Genomic DNA, 18,926 nt, shown 5'->3' on the forward strand with positions numbered 1-18,926 from the left:
ACTTAAAGAACAAATTCTATGAGCATGTGATTCTATATCAGTTCCTTTTCAATTTATCATTGTTTTTGTACTAAGAGACTGGACAAATAAAAAGCACCCAGATTACCTGCTCTATACTATTCATTATTTTGTACAATGATTATATCTTCTCTGATCTCCTAATCATTTTACCTTCCTCATTTCTAATTTTCTCTGTGCTTCTAATCTTGCAAAAGAGATCATTTTTAAATGATCTGGTTGTCATATTGCCAGCTACATTATTTATTACTACAAATAATTTCAAGCCTCAGCAAATCAGGGATATTTCATGATCAAAGTCTAGTTTCAGATTTTCTGGGGGAAAAAAGATTCTGGGGAACCTGTCTGGAACAAACTGTCACTTTAAGGCAAACAAATTTATTCTAACAACATGCCAACCATACACCCAGCTACAAGGTAATCAGACTAAATGCATCAGTTACAGGTCATGAAAAACACAACCATAAGACATTACATATATGCACATACAGCTCTGTCAAAGTTTCACCATATAAGCAAGTTAACAAATCTTGGACATGTTCCATCTTGCATCAGAAGCAATGTTTGTCACCATTCTCTGTTCAATTACTCAATGCAGAGACTTTTAAAACAAGGTGCTCTCTTTACAAAGAATGGTAATAATGGAAATATTGATCTACTGGTTCCAACACGCTGAGTCAATTCTGTGCTCGTACATGTATAAACCTTGTACATGTCAATATGGACTTTTCTATGCTAATTCTTCCTTCACCACACTCAAAGGAAAACAAAGATTAGCATAAGCTGCCATTTTACAAGATTGTACTTTGAAGTTTGCCATATTCACGTATTTCCAGTGACCAAAAGCTTCAGATAGAAATTTTAGGACACTAACAAAATAATTTCTATTTTATTATGAAAAAGTTAATCCTTTACTGACTGAAAACGATAGCTCTGAACATTTATAAATCTACTGCATTATTCTAAGCAGTACCATGATATTTCTTGACCATTTCTCAAACCCACTTTCCAAAAAACCACCCACCCACGACCTCCTGGGCACTTCAATCTATAATGCCATACAGTTTAAATGCACCTCATTTTCCCAGAAGCAAGCCATACCCACAGGTAAACCTGAGACAAAGGACTCAAATGGCCAAACTAAACTATTTCTGACTGTATTACTGTCAACCAACATGGTTTCCTCAATGTGGTCTTGTTTACATTATGCTTCTGGCTTAAAAAATTCCCAACATTGTTAACACTACATCCAGTGGAGTTTCACGAGTGTTATTGTAGACAAGGCAACAGACTTCATACCATCCTTTTTTGAAGATCTGCTCCAAGAATTTTCACCATAGAGCACTTTGAATAGTGGCTACTGCTTGGACTCTTGCCCTTGCTAGCATTTCCACTGTTGTACTACTAGTAAATATACACCAGCATGAAGTTTTTCACACACGAAAAAGGGCTAATGCAAGCACAGTCTGAGTTGCCAAAAGAACACTTATAATACAAACAGGGGGTGGGGGGTTGCACACAACAGTAGTTCATATGTATCACTTTCACAATACATTTGAGATTTGGGAGGAGTAAAGGGGATTTATAAGTGATCTAGGAGCCTATCCTCCAAGCAGCACTGAATCTTATTCTCTTGTAGCTCTAGCCAGAAACAAAATGACATGACTACGGAAAGAGTTAAAAAAAGGACCAAAAATGTACACTGTATTGGAGGGAAAAGTATGCTATCCTATGTGCACCTGCTTTTACACTACATGAGATAGCCCATGACTGGGCTGCAAGGGAGAACAAGGCAAAGAAAACGGCTTCCACGGACAAATCATACCTCAGATGATGTCAATGACTATTTTTGAATTAAGAAACGAGGTTAAATGAAACTACTGGTTCTTTTTACAGGAACTCTATTAATGTTGCAGCTCAAGTGGATCAACTTTAAAATGTCTAGGAAGGAAGCTACTTTCATTCATTCTCTTTTGTTCATTACCTAAGTAAAAAACAATCCTGCAATCCTTTTAGACAAAAGAGTATTCATATATTCTAGGGCATTACAATGGACCAGAAGGCTAAACCCATAACATACAAGTATACCAAAAAGTTAGTCATATTACAGTTAAAATATTCAATGAACAAGAAGCAGGAAATGAAAAGATAAAGCTGGTAAAGTACTATTAAGCCACCTCTTCTCTGCACAAGTGTCATTAGGTGGCTGATGCATGATCTGTGGCATCTACCTTAGAGAAAGACAGGATGGTTTCTGTCCCTTTTACACATCTAGCTTGTCATAGCAGTGAAGTACTGGAAATCTGAATTTAAAGTTCAAAAGCTTGTATGTGCAGCATATGCCAGGAAACAGCCAGGTGCTGAGCCCTCTGCCCCCAGGAGAGTGGCAGTATAAGCCACCCGTGCTGGGGGTGCAGCCCCGTGAGCCCACTATAACTGGTTTAATACAGAGGCCTGCGCGTTTGGCTCCTTGCGGATTGTTGTCAGCAGGATGGCAGTGCAGACCCAAGGCGGGCTGAGGCAGCAAGGCGTGTTCCTCCCCCCCCCCCAGAGCGAGGCCCGGGTGCCGGGATAGCAGGGGGCCGCCGGAGCCCCTCCCCACGCTGGGAGCGGACACGGACGCACGGAAGGCGCGAGCGCCCCGGCCCGGGGAGGGGAGGGGCGAGCGGAGAGGCCGGGTCCCACATCCCTCCCTAGTGCTGTAAAATGTCGGCGGCTCGGCACAAGCAGGAAGTCGGCGCCGCGGGGGAGGGGGAAGCGAGCGAGCGCCCCCCCGTATCCGCCCCCTGCCCTCGGAAACACCCGCCAGCTCCCGGGGCCCGGAGATTGCAGCCCCGCCCGCAGACAAACGGCCACGGCCCACCGGCCCCGCTGCGCCCGGGGGGCCCAGATCCCCGCTGCTCCGGGGGCGCGCACCGAGCGCGGCTGAGCGAACACCCGGGCCCGGCCCGCCCGCTCCCCGTGGGAAGGGCCCCCCAGCCTCGCGCGCGGGAATGCCCGCGACCCCCCTCCATGGCGGGCGCGGGGCTGGGCCCCCCCGGGATTCGCTGGGTCCCGCTCCCCGCCGCACTCCCTCACCTCAGAGTCTCCGCCGGGCGTTGGCAGCTCTGTGCGGGTTCGCCTGCGCTCGGGAGCAGGGGCACGCACACTACGTCACCGCGCACGTACGGAGGGGCCGGCACAAGAGAGGCTGTAGCTTGGGTCCGCTGAGTAGCGGAACTTCCTGGCCCCGCCTCCCTGCGCGCCTTGCGGAGGTAGCTCCGCCCCCAACCCCGACCAACGGCCCCGCCCCCCCGGGCCCCGCCCCCCCGTCTGTCCGGGAACGCCCATTGCACGCGGCACCTCCCCATCCCCCCGCGTGCCCCATTGCACCCATTGCCGCCTCACCCTGCCCCATCCCCCCCAGGCGCCCCACTGCACCCATTGCCGCCTCACCCTGCCCCATCCCCCCCAGGCGCCCCACTGCACCCATTGCCGCCTCACCCTGCCCCATCCCCCCCAGGCGCCCCACTGCACCCATTGCCGCCTCACCCTGCCCCATCCCCCCCAGGCGCCCCACTGCACCCATTGCCGCCTCACCCTGCCCCATCCCCCCCAGGCGCCCCACTGCACCCATTGCCGCCTCACCCTGCCCCATCCCCCCCAGGCGCCCCACTGCACCCATTGCCGCCTCACCCTGCCCCATCCCCCCCAGGCGCCCCACTGCACCCATTGCCGCCTCACCCTGCCCCATCCCCCCAGGCGCCCCACTGCACCCATTGCCGCCTCACCCTGCCCCATCCCCCCAGGCGCCCCACTGCACCCATTGCCGCCTCACCCTGCCCCATCCCCCCCAGGCGCCCCACTGCACCCATTGCCGCCTCACCCTGCCCCATCCCCCCCAGGCGCCCCACTGCACCCATTGCCGCCTCACCCTGCCCCATCCCCCCCAGGCGCCCCACTGCACCCATTGCCGCCTCACCCTGCCCCATCCCCCCCAGGCGCCCCACTGCACCTATTGCCGCCTCACCCTGCCCCATCCCCCGGGTGCCCCACTGCACCCATCGCTATAGAGCAGTGGTTCCCAAACTGGGGTTCACAAAATGTTACAAGGGGGTTCTCAGGAAAAAATTCCCTAACGGCAGACAGAGCTGTCCTTAGGGACCCCGGGCAGCATGGGGCCGGCAGCCCGGAGGGACTGGACTTCCAAGAGCTAAGCAGATCAAAGCAAGCCTGTCTATCACACTGAGGAGATTTAAACTTCAAGACTCCTTATAAGAAACATAGGAGCCTTGTCTTATAACAAGCTTATTCAACGTGATACAAGCTACGAAAGTGAGATCTTGGAAGAGTGTTGCCGTTTTCATAATGTAATCAAAATACTGTAATGATAAATAATAATTAATAATAAATAGTGTGTAATAAGCATGTTATAAAAACAAATTGTGTATTTCCAAGATCATTGCTTTTATAATTTATACTCAGGAAATATTCATTTTTAGGAGGGGGTTCGTGAGACTTGACATTTTAGTGAAAGGGGTTCACAGATTGTTAAAGTTTGAGAACCACTGCTATAGAGCCCTACTCCATCCCTTTGGGTGCCCCCATCACCACAGCGCCCTGCCCCATCCTCCCAGGCACCCCATTGCCGCCTCACCCTGCCCCATCCCCCTGGGCGCCCCATTGCGCCCATCGCAATAGAGCCCTGCTCCATCCCTTTGGGCGCACCCATCACCACAGCGCCCTGCCCCATCCCTCTGGAAAGGGGCGGCTCTATGTTTTTCGCCGCCCCAAGCACAGCAGTCAGGTGGCCTTCGGCAGCACGCCTGTGGGTGGTCCACTGGTCACGCGGATTCGGCGGCGTTTCTGCGGGTGATCTGCCAGTTGCTGCGGGACCGGCGGACCTCCCGCAGACATGCTGCCGAAGGCTGCCTGACTGCCACCCTCACAGTGACCGGCAGGTCGCCCCCGGCACACGCTTGCTGTGCTGGTGTCTGGAGCCGCCCCTGCCTCTGGGCTCCCCATTGCCAGAGCACCCTGCCACATTTCTCTGAGCATCGCTTTGTGCCTGTTGCTAGCATGTGGCCTCTCCATCACCCTGTGCTGTTGCCTATTCCTTGCTGTTTCTCTTCTCTCTCCTGCAGCAGCGAAGCCAGTTTGGACACTGGAGGGCAAAAGAGGGGGCATTATTTACTGTTAATTATTTTACAGCACCACCCATGTGCCTGGCCCCGGCTCAACGGTGCTTCTCATCCAAGCTGTAAAAGTGACATGAAGAGTGAGGGGACAAACAGTGGGAGGGGACAGGCCACTGTCATCTGCCAGATGTTTAATCACCATGGTGCCTTGGCCTAGCTTGAATACGGTTAGATGACACACAGGTTAAATCACTGGTGGCTGGGATATGCTCCCACCCTACCTTTACTAGTGATAGTGCAGTGGGTGGTCTAGTGGTAAGGGCACTAAACTGGGACTTGAGAGAGCAGTTAAAATTTCTGCTTTGCTACAGCTTTCTTTTGTGGCCTTGGGCATGTCACTTAGTCTCTCTGTGCCACAGGAAATATTAGCCCTGCCCTACCTCACAAAGGTGGTGAAGAATAAATATAGTAAATATTGTGAGATGCTCAGAGCCTGCAGTTTGACACTGAACTCCCTTGGAAGTTAGGAGTCTAATTACCTTTGAGGAGCTGAGCCTGAGTTTAAGTGATTTACCAATGATAACACAGAAAGTTTGTGGCATATCAATAGAAACAAAGCTGATCTCCAGCAGGTTCTTATCTGGTAGTAGAATGGCTTAGCCAGTAGGTGACAGCACCCATCCTATTGGGGTTAATAATGCCAATACACTTGTGTGCACAATGCTCTTAGTTACGTAAGTGCACAACACTGGTCTTGGCCTCCTTTCTCAACTAGGGAGAGAGACTGAATGAGTTAGGAAGGAAGCATTGTGCTCTACCAAACCTAGACTTTAGTTTTACTAGTGGGTCAGACACTAAACAGTCAGTAACTTTTACCACTTTAGAGCACCTCCTGAAGCAAAGACAGGCTACACATGCACATCCTGCTTCGAAGCACATTCACAACTCAGCACTTGTCAGATATGGACTGAATGACACATGGGTCCAAGAGGAGCCCTGCACTCAGTCACTAGACACTTTGCAAGTCCCAGGCATGTGGATAGAAAATGGCATTCTAAGTGTTTTGGCAGAGTTCTAGATTAGTAACCCAAGAATAGCATCTGCTGGACTCCCCCAGGCTCACTCCCCTGAAGGAGGCAGCAGATGAAAGCTGCCCTGCAAGTCCTAGTTTCTTGAACCTATGACATGCTGCCCCCCACCCATGCATCATCATCAGGGATTCTAGTTTTCCATGATAAAAATCCCCAAATTCTCCAATAAAAAATAAAAATGTTTTTAAACAATTAAAATAAAATGCAGAACTTTAGTTTCCCTAGCCACTATATAGGTATCTGTCAAACGCAATGTTTTATAGTTAAAAATTGTAAATATAAGCTGACAGCCCAAGCCCCAACAATTCTCCCATTTATCCAAATTTTTGATGATCTGATCTCTGTCCCAATTAGATCAGATAATCAGGGTTCCACTGTGTATGTTTTTAAATGTAAAAATGAAAGATTCTCTGTAAAAATGCCAATTCCACATTGTTCCATGGCAAACAGATTTCTAGGATCCTTGATCATCAGGAGAGGTGGAACCTGCTCAGCTGACAGGAAGAGGGGCCATGCCAAGAATAAGGTACTTACATATTTAGTTATTTAAGACCACAACTGATTTATTTCACTTTCTGCAGTGCCCAGTTAGGTGCTCTGGGGACACATCCATTCAATCCACATACAGTGGAGGTCTAGGGTCCCCAACATACTTCTCACCCAAACCCCAGCTCTCTAGGAAAGGTGATGAGAGTTCTCTTAGAAGCTCAGCCCTTAGCCACCAGGAGAACAAATGGACCTTGCAATATGATCTGAAGGGCAACAGATTCAAAACTTTAGTAAACTGAAGCAGGGAGCAGATTCCACCATTGCAGCCCCCTCTCTGAACATCCCTCCATCTCCCTTCCAATTAAATGGGTTGGGGACACAGGTGCAGGAACTAGGGGTGCTGACATACCCTCTGGTTTGACTTGGTTTATATATATATAGTTTACAGTTTGGGTCAATGGCTCGCAACACCCCCCTATAAAAATTGTTCCAGCACTCCTGGGTGGGGAGGATTAAGCTTCGATGTCCTGGATGATCTGGGCCACTGGGGCTATAAGGGGGGACAAGCACATCTTGCAGGTGTTCAGGACAGAATCCATTTAAGGCTTTCTAGGTTAAAACCTACACTTGAAAGGGGCAGCCAGTATCTATAAGAGCACAAAGGTAACGTATTCCTTTTAAGAGCCACTTCAAAGCTCCCTGTGAATTAACTCAAACTCCTCACAGCAAGAAATGCTCTATGCTGCCACCAAATGGAAGCAGTGCGGATTCACCAAACTGGCCACTATGGCAGGAAATTGTGCATAAGCTGTGAGAGGAACCCAGAACCTTTTCTTTGCTTCCTGCAGAGTCAGTGCCTGAGACTTCAAATGCTCTTTCAGTCATAGCGGCCTCCCACCTATTTCAATGTTTCCCCAGGGCTGAAAACAACACTGGAAATATTTTAATATTAATATTAACTGCTCTAGGTCACTGCAATTTATAACCAGAGCTGGCCAGCTGCCTCTCCCACTGGGCTGGCTGTCCCGGTCCATGTGACATTCCAGCCAACAGAAAGGATGCTAAAAGGGATTCCTGTGCAATAGGCAGACAGATCAATACTCTGTTATATAACTGCCTACTTGAAATAACTGAGGCTCTTTTTACAATGATTAAACCTTTGGCTGGAAGTTTTTGTTGTTGTTGTTTTTTAAGATGATTAAGTCACCAGGGCAGAGACCTAGTTTCCCTGTGTGTACTGAATGTCATGTGCACTTCATCTCTATGGAAATAATATAGCATCACCCATAATAAAGTTGGAGACAAGGAATAGTTTGCATTTTAGTCCTAGGGCTCTGAAGGTGGCATTAACAAATTAAGATATTTTAATTCAATTCTCAATTTCTATTCTTTGGTACTGAAATATAAGTGAGCAGCTGAGAACAAGAGAAAATACCTTCACTAAGTCGCCTCCTGCCCCCCCTGGAAATCCCAGAGACTTTGTGATTTAAAACCAGTGCTTTGACTCGCTGTGCTTAGAAGTTATGATTCATGTGAAAGTAAACCCAACAAGCAATGGGAATTGCATAATAAAAAGGTATCATGGGGGTAGCCTTGTTAGTCTGGATTCACAAAAATGAGGACTCTGGTGGCATCTTAAAGACTAACAGATTTATTTGGGCATAAACTTTTAGAGGGTAAAAAAACCCACTTCTTCATCTGAAGTGGGGGTTTTTGTACCCCCAAAAGTTTATGCCCAAATAAATGTTAGTCTTTAAGGTGCCACTGGAGTCCTCATAATAAAGACGGGAGAACAGATCTTCTTCCTATTCTGGCAGCACAGCTGCTTCTGAAATTCTTTTATGGTGGAGTATTCGAGGAAAACCCAATAACACAATGCTACAATATTTAAGACGAGCACCTAGGAGCCCTGTGTTCAGTCCCACTAGACACTTTGCATGCCCCAGGTAGATGTATGTGAAAGTGAGAGGGGTGGGGACAAGGGTCCCAGCCAGGAGGTGTAGACTCTCACTAAGGGTCCCCAGTCTGGTTGAACCGGTTCCTTCCCAATGTTCAAAGATAGAGCTAAATAGGCTTCATTAGGAGCCTTTGTTAAGTACTCCATGAGAGCTGAAATCACTTGCAGTGGGGCAGTGTTTCTGCTATGTCTACACTAGAAGCACTAAGGCTATGTCTACACTAGAAACTTCAAAGCACTCCAATGGCAGCGCTTTGAAGTGTGTGTGGTCACGTGGGGCTGTCCACACTAGCACTTTAAAGTGCTCAAACTTACTGTGCTCATTTTTCACCCCCCTGAGCCAGCAAGTTACATTTTAGAGTGCTCTAAGTGTAGACAAGCCCAAAGAGATTGACCTACACAGGTCACAGGAGACAGGCAGGTGGCAGCAGGTGGTGACTGACAGGCAATGAGGAGCAGCAGCTGGCAGGGCAGCCAGGCACAGAAGCTGGCAGGGTGGCCAGGCAGAGCAAGTGCTCAGATGGTGGAGCAAGCCTGGTGTCTTCTTCCCTGAGTAAGACTTCACACAAATGCACTTCTGAACCCTGGGTCCTCATTGACCAAGGACAACCACTGAGAGTGGGGGATGGGGAGGGAGCACGGGGAGGGGGGGGGGGCACAGAAAAAGAACTTTTGGTTGTAGAACTCAAAAACATGAGGCTCCTGGTGGGGAGCTGAGAGACCCTGGGGACTGCAGCCTCGCTGGGAGCAGGGAGCCCCCCATTCGTCCTGGGGTATTAGCCTGAGCTGTGAGGGACTTTGTCAATTTCATGGCTCCAGCACTGAACTGTGAAATTGACAAGAATGACAGCCAACAGCCAATGTAAATATCCCACAGTGTACACACACACACACACACACTGTCACCCTAACTACACCAACATAAGCCCCATGCCTCTCATGGAGGTGGAGTTATTATATCTGAGTAATAGGTCACTTACATCAGCAGGAGCAAGGCTGTAGTGTGTGCACTGACATAATTGGGTCCATGTAGGCTGCCTTATGTCCACCTAACTCTGTAGTGTAGACCAGGCCCTAGTAAATCATGGGAGAAGATACTAGAGGAACTTGAGACATGTCTGTTCTTAGAGCTGGTAGAGTAATTAACCAAACTACAAGTTGTCAGATGCTGTGGGGCAAGGCAGAAATGGTTTGTGTTAGAGTTTTAAATGAAAATCTGGAACTAGGGGTAGCTGAACTGAGCTGCTGAAGTCGGTCTTCATTTCTTGGTCTCTATTCTTAGAACTCGTTTTGCAGTAGTCAGGTAAGGAAAATCCATCCTCTTCTAGAGCTGTTCAGAGTGCCGGAGCTGTTCTTGCCGGCTGCTTCATTTGGTGAGGCCTTGGAAGTTGGGCTCCGTACACTGAGGCAACACTGCCTGCTGACTCAGCAGCTTGTCAAGGATGCTAATTTCAGCATCTCGTTTCTCAATGTTCTCGGATGAAGTCCAGGACATGTCGTGCTGAAGCTTATAGGCACCAAGGAACTCATGTGGGCAACTGGTCCCCCATTCCTGTAGAAAACAGGTGACAAGTTCATGTCAGGATTTGGTCTCACTCACGGGAAGTTCAGCTGTAACACAGATTACACACAGGTCTGTCTGCTAGGACTGAACTGCTCTACCAACATTGATAGATTTTAATATTCAGAGTGCTGTCACACTTCCTAACCAAGGACTTTCCCCAATTTTAAAAGCTTGCTTCCCTTCTTGTGGTATTAATGATTTGTTAGCCCTCTGAAGGAAAAAGTTGTACCTAGACACAAACGTGGTGTATTTGAGTGTGTTCACTAACACAAAAATAAGAATGGAAGGTGTATGTTAAGAATAGTAAAGCATATAATAGCTATGCGTGTGATATAGGAGGTGGGGGGAGATGGGATTCAGAGGATCTTGCCTAGACATACCTGTTTGGGGGGGAAGGGGGAAGCAGGGGGGAAAGAGGACAGGTACCAGGAGTCATATGAATTGGAGGATTCAAGCAAACTCACTCATGTTAGTTTGATTTGATGAAATACTCAAATGCTGGTTTCAAAAAATGTAACACAAGTACCAGGCCATTCAGAGCCTGTGACCTCCCTAGAGATGCGAGATTAAGCAACGCTGCTGATGACTCAGGCATATTTTAAGGCCTATTACCATACTTTCTAATACAAGCTCTGTGCAGTGACAGAGCTGACCGGGACAAAGCAGTGGCTTAGCCAACTAGAGGCATTCATTGCCATGGGCCTCGATTTGTGGTTTGCTCTTTTCTGTACTATGCCATTACAAAATCTGTTTTTATTAAAGAATGTGAATTGGATATTGGACACTTCAGAGAGAAAATACAACTTTTACCTCAGAGGAGGTTCCTCGGAGTGGGGTAACATCATGAGCAAAGCCCTAGGAGGCTGTGATCTCTATTCCTGAACAATCACAGTACTGGTATAGAGTAAACATCGTCACCAGAAGGGGGCCTACTTAGAAGGCTGCTGCTGGGGTACACGGGGGCGGGAGGAGATGGTATCACATAACATAGCATTCCAGCCCTTTGGGGCATGTCATATGTAACCCTCTTGATATGTAACAAGAATCCTCAATTTTATATTTAATGAAAACTCTAAAGGTTCTTTAGCTCACACCCAAGGAAAGGACAGCTGTGGCTGCCTGGAGCAGGGGAGCTTCTCTGAGACCTCCCCACTAACAGTTAAGTAGCCCCCAGTTTCCATGTCTAAACACATGAAATGCTCAACTGTGAGGAGTCAGTGAATCAACTGTTGGGCTTAAACATTGGAAAAGATTGTCCTGAGAAGATTCACTGACATGGGGTTCAGAGGAGATGGATCAGCAAGCATGCATGTTAATTCCACCAGGAGGGGACTCCTTGAAATCTCCCATTCAGTTCTCAGGTCAACCTAGATTTTTTTTTTTTGGGCCTGCTCTCTCAACAGCTAAAGTCTTTTCAGCTTTCCTCAAAGACTATTGCACCATACAGCTCCCAAGCCAACCCGTGAGCACAAACCAAGTCACCACCAACAAAAAACACCCTCTTAAGAGCAGCTTTGGTAAGTGCACCCCCATTGGCTCAATGGACCCTTTGCTGAGAGAGCCGACAGAATGAGACAGCCCCCAATGTGTGCTGGCGACATACCCTTCATGCTCACTCTCGATTCCCACTCTTACAGGAGAGTAGGTTACCACCTACCTTAGGAGAAAGGATGGAAAAGTATCTCTGGCCACTTTCCCGCCTGTACAGGTAGTAGACGTTTCCTGGTTTCTTCACAATATTGCAGGCTACATGATGAAGATCAGCATCTCTGTTAGCTTCGTCCAAGACCTACACACAACAGAACTGTAAGACTCCTGCCCCCTCTGAAATCCACAGCGTTGCATTTTATTTTTCAGCTAACACCTCAGACTATAGAGCACGCCCTCCAGCACTGAAACACAGCAGCAATTTTCCACCAGGAACGCTATGCTGTAGTTCTGGAAAGGAATGGAAGAACCTCCCTCAGTAAAGTCAACTAAACAATGTGGGCTAATTTGTGCCAATGTTTCATAACTATCAGCACTACGTAGACTCCTCCCTTGGACTCTAGCTTGGCTGTTCCATCTAACAGACGTGCTAGACAAAGGCCACAGGTTTATTAGTGAGCATGGGGCTTCATGGCTCCAAATTTCAAGTTCCAGGACTTGCTTCTTAGAAGTTGGGGGGAAAGGAAAACTTTTATAGTTATCTGTTAACTCTCTGAGGCTTCCCTAGGTGTCTACAATGGCCAACTACAACCCGATGGAGTGTCAGGGCTAAGACCTGCTAATGATGGATCACCACCAAAGACTCTAGGCTGTTGAGTTCAGGGAAGCAACACAGATCCTGCCTTTACTAGATAAAGCACTTGCCTTTCACAGATGGGTTCAAATCTGTCTCAGGATCACAAATCAGTCAAGTAGCTGAGATCAAGTCTATAGGGAACTATGTCCTTAACAAGTGAGGACAGAAATTCCCTGTGAAAATCATGTTACACACCCATCCTTGACACCACTGCCAAATCCTTGACACCACTGCTACATACAGACCTCGAAATCTTGTCCTCCCTTGGCTTCTGTAATTGTGTCAGCTCTGAGCTCGCCTTCCATCTCCCTGGTCATTCAGTCAGTATCTCTTTTGGTGGACCCTCCTCCTATTCTCCATAGACCGCCCCCCCTCCCCCCAGGTTTATATCCTAAACCCAATCCTCTTCTCCCTTTACATCCATCCTCTCTGAAAATCTAACTACTCACATGGCTTCATTTAGCTTTTTAAGAATGAGGACAGATCTAGCTCTCCACTCTATAGAATCCCAGATCTCCTCCTGGATGTTTTGTAATCAAGATTAATTTAACATTGCTAAAACCAAGCTTCCCAAACCACCTTCCCTCCCAAACCTGGGAGTAAGCCATCTTTGAGTACTCTCTTTCTCCTACCCCACACATTCAGGATGCATCCAAACCTTGTTGTTTCTTCCTCTATAACACCTAAGATGTTAGCTTAGATACTGGAGCACAATTCTGTGGTGTGGGAGGTTTATGTCACAAATCCTATCATTCCAGGGAGACAGCTGCTTTTGCTTTAGAGAGTGCTCCTTTCCCAAAGAGTATGAAGTGTACAATCTCCTTTACTCCAAAAAGTTGGGAGCCAGCCCAAAGGTCTGAGTTTCTGGTCACATATTCTGTATCAAGACTTTTGCCCTCCGCCTTCCACACACTACTCATTCCTGGAAAGGGATTTCTCTGCCAGCTACAGAACGGTTTCTGAAAGAAGAGTTGGACTGCTGCCTGGTTTTTCCTGTTCTCTGTACCATGAAATGGATACACAACTCCAAACCATGTACCATTCTGACAGGTACCAGAAATCAGTTCAACCTGCAGGATTGACGGATAAGCACTGATAATGCTAAATTCTTCCTTACCTTCCGGGCCTGCTCCTGCAGATACCGGATTTGCTCAGCTATGACAGTCAATCTATTGCAGGCATTAGCTCGGATGAATTCATCTGCCTGTAGGAAAGAGGGAAATTTTAATAAGCAGGCATCAGAGAAAACTTACTGGCCTTCTCACTCCTTGCAAAGATTAGTCTGTATGGGTTCAATGCCTGCCAGCTCCACTCCCAGCATGTCGGCCTTTCTGACCTCACCAAAACTCAGGCTGGTTATTTCAGGTAATGTTATGGAAATTGCACAGTGTGCATTGTTACACAAAGACTGGCATGAAAACTTGCCATAAGCAGCCTGAGTTTTGGTATGGTCATAAAGTAAGTGCTTCCTGAACCTGTCTGATAAGGTTTATGCTCTGAAACACGAGATTTGTCATTTAGCCAGGCAAAAGCTCCTAGTGTAAATACAGCTAGACAACATAACCTTACTTTTGCTGGTAAAACTTGTTTAATTCGAGAACCTGCAATAGGCTATACCAGTAGAAGCTCAGTTTTGCCAGTATAAGTTGTGTCCACTAGGAGTGCTTTGATGGTACAGTAGAAAAGTTTAGTCACACTTCCTATAGCAATAAGTCCCACTCTTCAATTGTGTGAAAAAGTATTTCTTTTTATCTATTTTTAATTTCCCACCTTTTAATTCCATTAAACATTCCCTTCTTCTTACGTTTTGAGACAGGAGAACAGAAGTTCCTGATCTATCTTCTCTAAGCCATTCATTGTTTTATGTATTTTTTATCATGTCCTGTCTTCTTGTTCTCCTTTCAAAGGCAAACAAGTCCAATCCTTTCCTCAATCATTCTTCTCACTCTTCTCTGAACCACCTTGATCTCTGCAATATGAAGTATAAGCCTATGTCTAAACATAAAACACTACTGCAGCTGCGCCACTGTAGCCCTTCAGTGTAAACATTTACTACAGCAATGTTCTTCCATCACTGTAGTAAAATCCACCACCTGCAAGGCAGAACTCTTCCATCCACCTAGTGCTGGCTACATGGGGATTTAGGTCAGCTTAACTACATGGCTCAGGGGGTGTGGCTTTTTCACACCCCTGAGCAACGTAGCTGGGTCAATCTAGATTTCTAGTGTAGAACAGCCCTTAGTCTTCTGCTATGGAAACAACTGCCTCTTCTTCCTCATTCTGATTGACTAAACAAGTGATGCCTTTTCCCTTGATTTTTTTCTATTTCAAGTACAACCTTGAAAGAAGGGACCAAAAGTGAATTATTTGTATTACAGTAGTGCACAGAGGCCCCAAGCAAGATCCGGGCCCCAATGAGAGGCAATATATATACCATATATACTTGTTCATTAGCCCGTTCGTTTATAAGCCGACCCCCTCCAAAATGGATAGGTAAAAACAGCAAAAACTGTATGACCCTTTCATAAGCCGACCCTACATTTCAGGGGTTGGAAAACGTTGGCTCCCGGCCCACCAGGATAAGCCGCTGGCGGATTGGGACGTTTTGTTTACCTGGAGCTTTCACAGGCATGGAGCCCCTCAGCTCCCTGTGGTCATAGTTCACCGTTCCCAGACAATGGGAGCTGCGGGAAGTGGCACCACTTGTCATTGGAGTAAAGCCACCCCCTTGCAAGGCAGTAACTAATTAATCCATTAACCTAATGATGCCTATACCAAGGCTTAGGTTGGGCTAAGTATGACTCTCGGCATGTGTGAAAAATTCACACCCCTGAGTGATGCACCTAGGTCAACCTAAGTTTTACATGTAGACCAAGCCTGAGCAGGGTACCAAGGGGTTCTGCTGCCCTCCATTGCTTACCTGTCTAGGTCCAGTGTGAGTTCTTCAGACTATCAGACATCACTGTGTAGAGATCATTGCTGACCAACTGGTGATAGCCCACCCCAAGGTTGCCAAGTCCCACAATAGATGCGTCTAAAGATGCCCACATTAGAAGCAAGAGGAAGAGCAAACAGAGGGAATAAGGACAACCCAGGGAATTATAGACCTATTAGCTTAACGTCAATACCTGGAAAGATAATGGAGCAAATCAATCAATTTTGAACCACATAGAAGATAATAAGGCGATAAGTAACAGTCAACATGGATTTGTCAAGAACAAATCACGTCAAACCAACCTAATATCCTTCTTTGACAGGGTAACACCCCTTGGGGATAAGGCTGAAGCAGCAGATGTGAGATAGCCGTACTAAAGTTGAGCTTTTGATATGGTTTCATATGACTGTCTCAAACAAACTACCGAAATATAGCCTAGACGAATCTGCTATAATGTAGGGGCACAACTGGTTGGAAAAGTGTACTCAGTAGTTATCAATGGTTGACAGTCAAGCTGGAAGGACATATCAAGTGAGGACCTGCAGGAATTTGTCCTGGGTCTAGTTCTATTCAATATCTTCATAAATGATTTTGATAATGTACACTTATAAAGTTTGTAGACAATACCAAGCTGGAAGAGGTTGCAAGCACTTTGGATAACAGGATTAGAATTCAAAATGATATTGGCAAACTAGAGAAATTATCTGAAATAAACAGGATGAAATTCAATGAAGACAAATGCAAAGTATTACACTTCGGAAGGAATAATGAATTGCAAAAATGCAAAATGGGCAACGATTGCTGAGAAAGAAGTACTGCAGAACAGGATTTGAGGGTTATAATGGATCACAAACTAAGTATGGGAGTACTTGTGGCACCTTAGAGACTAACAAATTTATTAGAGCATAAGCTTTCGTGGACTACAGCCCACTTCTTCGGATGCATAGAATGGAACATATTGAGGAGATATATATACACACACATACAGAGAGCATAAACAGGTGGGAGTTGTCTTACAACTTCATGCTCTCTGTATGTGTGTATAGCTCCTCAATATATGTTCCATTCTATGCATCCGAAGAAGTGGGCTGTAGTCCACGAAAGCTTATGCTCTAATAAATCTGTTAGTCTCTAAGGTGCCACAAGTACTCCTGTTCTTTTTGCAGATACAGACTAACACGGCTGCTACTCTGAAAACTAAGTATGAACCAGCAATGTTGCAACAAAAGAAAACATGATTCTGGGTTGTACAGTATTAGCAGGAGCCTTGTAAGGAAGACAAAAGTAGTATTTCTTCCACTCTACTCAGGACTGTTAAGGCCTCAACTGGAGTACTGTCTCCAGTTCTGGGCATAAAACTTCAGGAAAGATGTGGACAAATTGGAGAAAGTTCAGAGAAGAGCAACAAAATGATTAAAGGTCTAAAAAACATAACCTATGAGGAAAGACTGAAAAAAACCCACTATGTTTATTTGGTTTGGATAAGAGAAGACAGAGGGAACATGGTGTCAATCTTCAAATACATAAAAGGCTGTTATAAAGAGGAAGGTGATATTGTTCTTCCTACCAACAGAGGACAAGCCAGGAAGTAATGGGTTTAACTTGAAACAAAGGAGATTTAGGTTAGACACTAGGAAAAACTTCTTAGCAGGTAGTTAAGCACTGGAGCAGATTACCTATGGAGATTGTGGGATCTCCATTACTGGAGGTTTTCAGAACAGGTAGGCAAACACCTGGCAGGATGGTCAGCTCAGTGTTTCTCAAAATGGGGGGCAGACCCAAAAATGGGGGTTGTAAGACTACAGGAGAGCAGCAGCTGCTGGCCAGGTGCCCAGCTCTGCAGGCAGCATAGGCATGCGCACGGGGTGTGCCCAGGCACACACTAATGCAGGGGTGGGAAAATGGCCCCACTCTCCTGGTGCGGCAAGATGCGGGCTCTGCGCTCCCGGGCCGGAGCACCCGGCCGAGTGCAGCAAGCCGCCGGCTCCTCCCCCGCCTTCCTCCCTCCCCTGGAGCCATGCCGCCGCGCACACAGTGGTCTGGGGGCCGGGGCTGCCCGCTCCGACACGGCAGCGTGTCTGGCTCTTCGCGGAGCAGAACATGCTGCTAGGAGCCTCATGGTAAGGTTTCCGGAGCCGGGGGCATTGGATAAGGGGTGGGGGCAGTCAGGAGACAGGGAGCAGGGTGGGATGGATAGGGAGTGGGATTCCGGGGGGTGGTTGGGGTGGGGGTCTCTGGAGGGAGCAGTCAGGGAGCAGGGGGAGTTGGATGAGGCATGGGAGTCCCGGAGGTTGTCAGGGGGCAGGGGTGTCTAGGGGTCAGGGAGTAAGGAGGGTCCTGGGGGGCAGTTAGGGTGAGGGGTCTCTAGAGGGGATTGGTCAGGGGACAGGAGCTAGGGGGGTTGGATGAGTCAGGAGTTCTGGGGGGCACATGTCAGGAGGCAGGGGTGTGGAGAGGGGTTGGGGCAGGCAGGGAGCAGGGGGGGTTGTATGGGTTGGGAGTTCTGGGGGTCCTGTCAGGGGGCAGGGAGTGGTTGGATAGGCATGGGAATCCCTGGAGTCTGGCTGGGGGCGCGGGTGTGGCTAAGGGTCAGGGCAGTCAGAGTCCTAGGGGGGCAGTCGGGACAAGGAGCAGGGAGGCTTAGATAGGGGGTGGGGTCCCGGGGGGGCAGTTAGGGGCAGGGGTCCCAGGAGGAGGTAGTCAGGGGACAAGGAGCGGGGGGGTTCTGAGGGGGGCAGTCAGGGGGCGGGAAGTAGGAGGGAGTGGATGGGGCTAGGGCAAGGCTCCCTGGGTGCACACCCTCATTAAATGAGCTGCGCACGCCTATGGCAGGCAGCACCGCAATAAGGGGGCCTGGTGCGGGTGGTCGTCACTTCTCGGGGGGTCATCACGGCCGGAACTCTTTCAGAGGGGTCCCACCAAGGCGGGTTTGGGAAGCCCTGGCCGAGCGAACTCTAGCCCGGCCTTGGCGCAGGGGCTGGGCTAGGCGAGCCGGCGAGAGCCCTTCCCGCCCGGCCCTACCCGTCCGGGAGAGCGCTACCCGCCCCTGCCCCAGCAGGGCCCGTCCGGGCTGGTTCGCAGCGCCGCGCCAGCTCCCCGGCCCGAGCCTCCGGTAACGGGGCAGCCCGGCTCGCCCCGCCCCGCCGCCCAACAGCAGTGCCCGGCCGCGCCGCAGAGGAAGCCCCGCGGGGCCCCGGCCTCCAGCCCCCAGGCTCGCCGGGCTCCTCACCTTCTGCACCTGCTGCGCCAGAGCCACGAGCTCGCCCGGGTCCGCGCCCCGGCCCCGGCCGGCGCCGCGCTCCACCAGCGCCACGGCGGCTCCTGCGGAGAGAGCGCCCGTTAGACAGCGGGCCGGTTCCGCCGGGCCTTCCGCCATCGCCGCCTCCCTCCCAAGGGCCCGTCCGGTCCGCACGCCCAGCAGCGCGGGCGGGGCCGAGCGCTCTGGGGGCGGGGCCTGCCGAGTGGGCGGGG

General features: G+C 48.7%; 2 protein-coding genes across 6 annotated transcripts in view; both read right to left on the reverse strand.

The window, feature by feature from the left end:
* The window catches only part of CDC42 (cell division cycle 42), a 47,587-nt gene extending 37,571 nt beyond the window's left edge, over positions 1-10,016 (reverse strand). For 3 of the 5 annotated variants that reach the window (XM_065574996.1, XM_005281744.3, XM_005281745.4), the window contains exon 1: positions 3,097-3,239. The gene's annotated coding sequence lies outside the window, so the exon portion shown is untranslated. Of the gene's footprint in view, positions 1-2,249; positions 2,319-3,096; positions 3,240-9,652 lie in introns of those variants that run through there. The other 2 variants (XM_065574992.1, XM_065574995.1) reach the window with 2 other exon arrangements.
* On the reverse strand, positions 9,776-18,919 carry C21H1orf50 (chromosome 21 C1orf50 homolog). Its single transcript, XM_005281743.4, has 4 exons — positions 18,685-18,919; positions 13,638-13,724; positions 11,894-12,025; positions 9,776-10,224 (listed from the first exon to the last, which is right to left on the reverse strand). The coding sequence occupies exons 1-4, from the start codon at positions 18,829-18,831 to the stop codon at positions 10,039-10,041; spliced, it is 552 nt and encodes a 183-aa protein (XP_005281800.1). The 5' UTR covers positions 18,832-18,919; the 3' UTR covers positions 9,776-10,038.
* Positions 18,920-18,926: the final 7 nt, after the last annotated feature.

This window comes from Chrysemys picta, chromosome 21 (genome assembly GCF_011386835.1).
Source record: "Chrysemys picta bellii isolate R12L10 chromosome 21, ASM1138683v2, whole genome shotgun sequence".
NCBI classification, from domain to species: Eukaryota; Metazoa; Chordata; order Testudines; family Emydidae; genus Chrysemys; species Chrysemys picta.

Excerpts from the sequence above, each read along its gene's own strand:
- C21H1orf50 (XM_005281743.4), bottom strand. The coding sequence starts at position 18,831 with ATGGCGGAAGGCCCGGCGGAACCGGCCCGCTGTCTAACGGGCGCTCTC. Across the intron at positions 12,026-13,637 it reads TGCAGGAGCAGGCCCGGAAG|GTCTTGGACGAAGCTAACAG; the intron begins GTAAGGAAGAAT and ends TGTTGTGTGTAG. Across the intron at positions 10,225-11,893 it reads TTTCCATCCTTTCTCCTAAG|GAATGGGGGACCAGTTGCCC; the intron begins GTAGGTGGTAAC and ends TGTTTTCTACAG.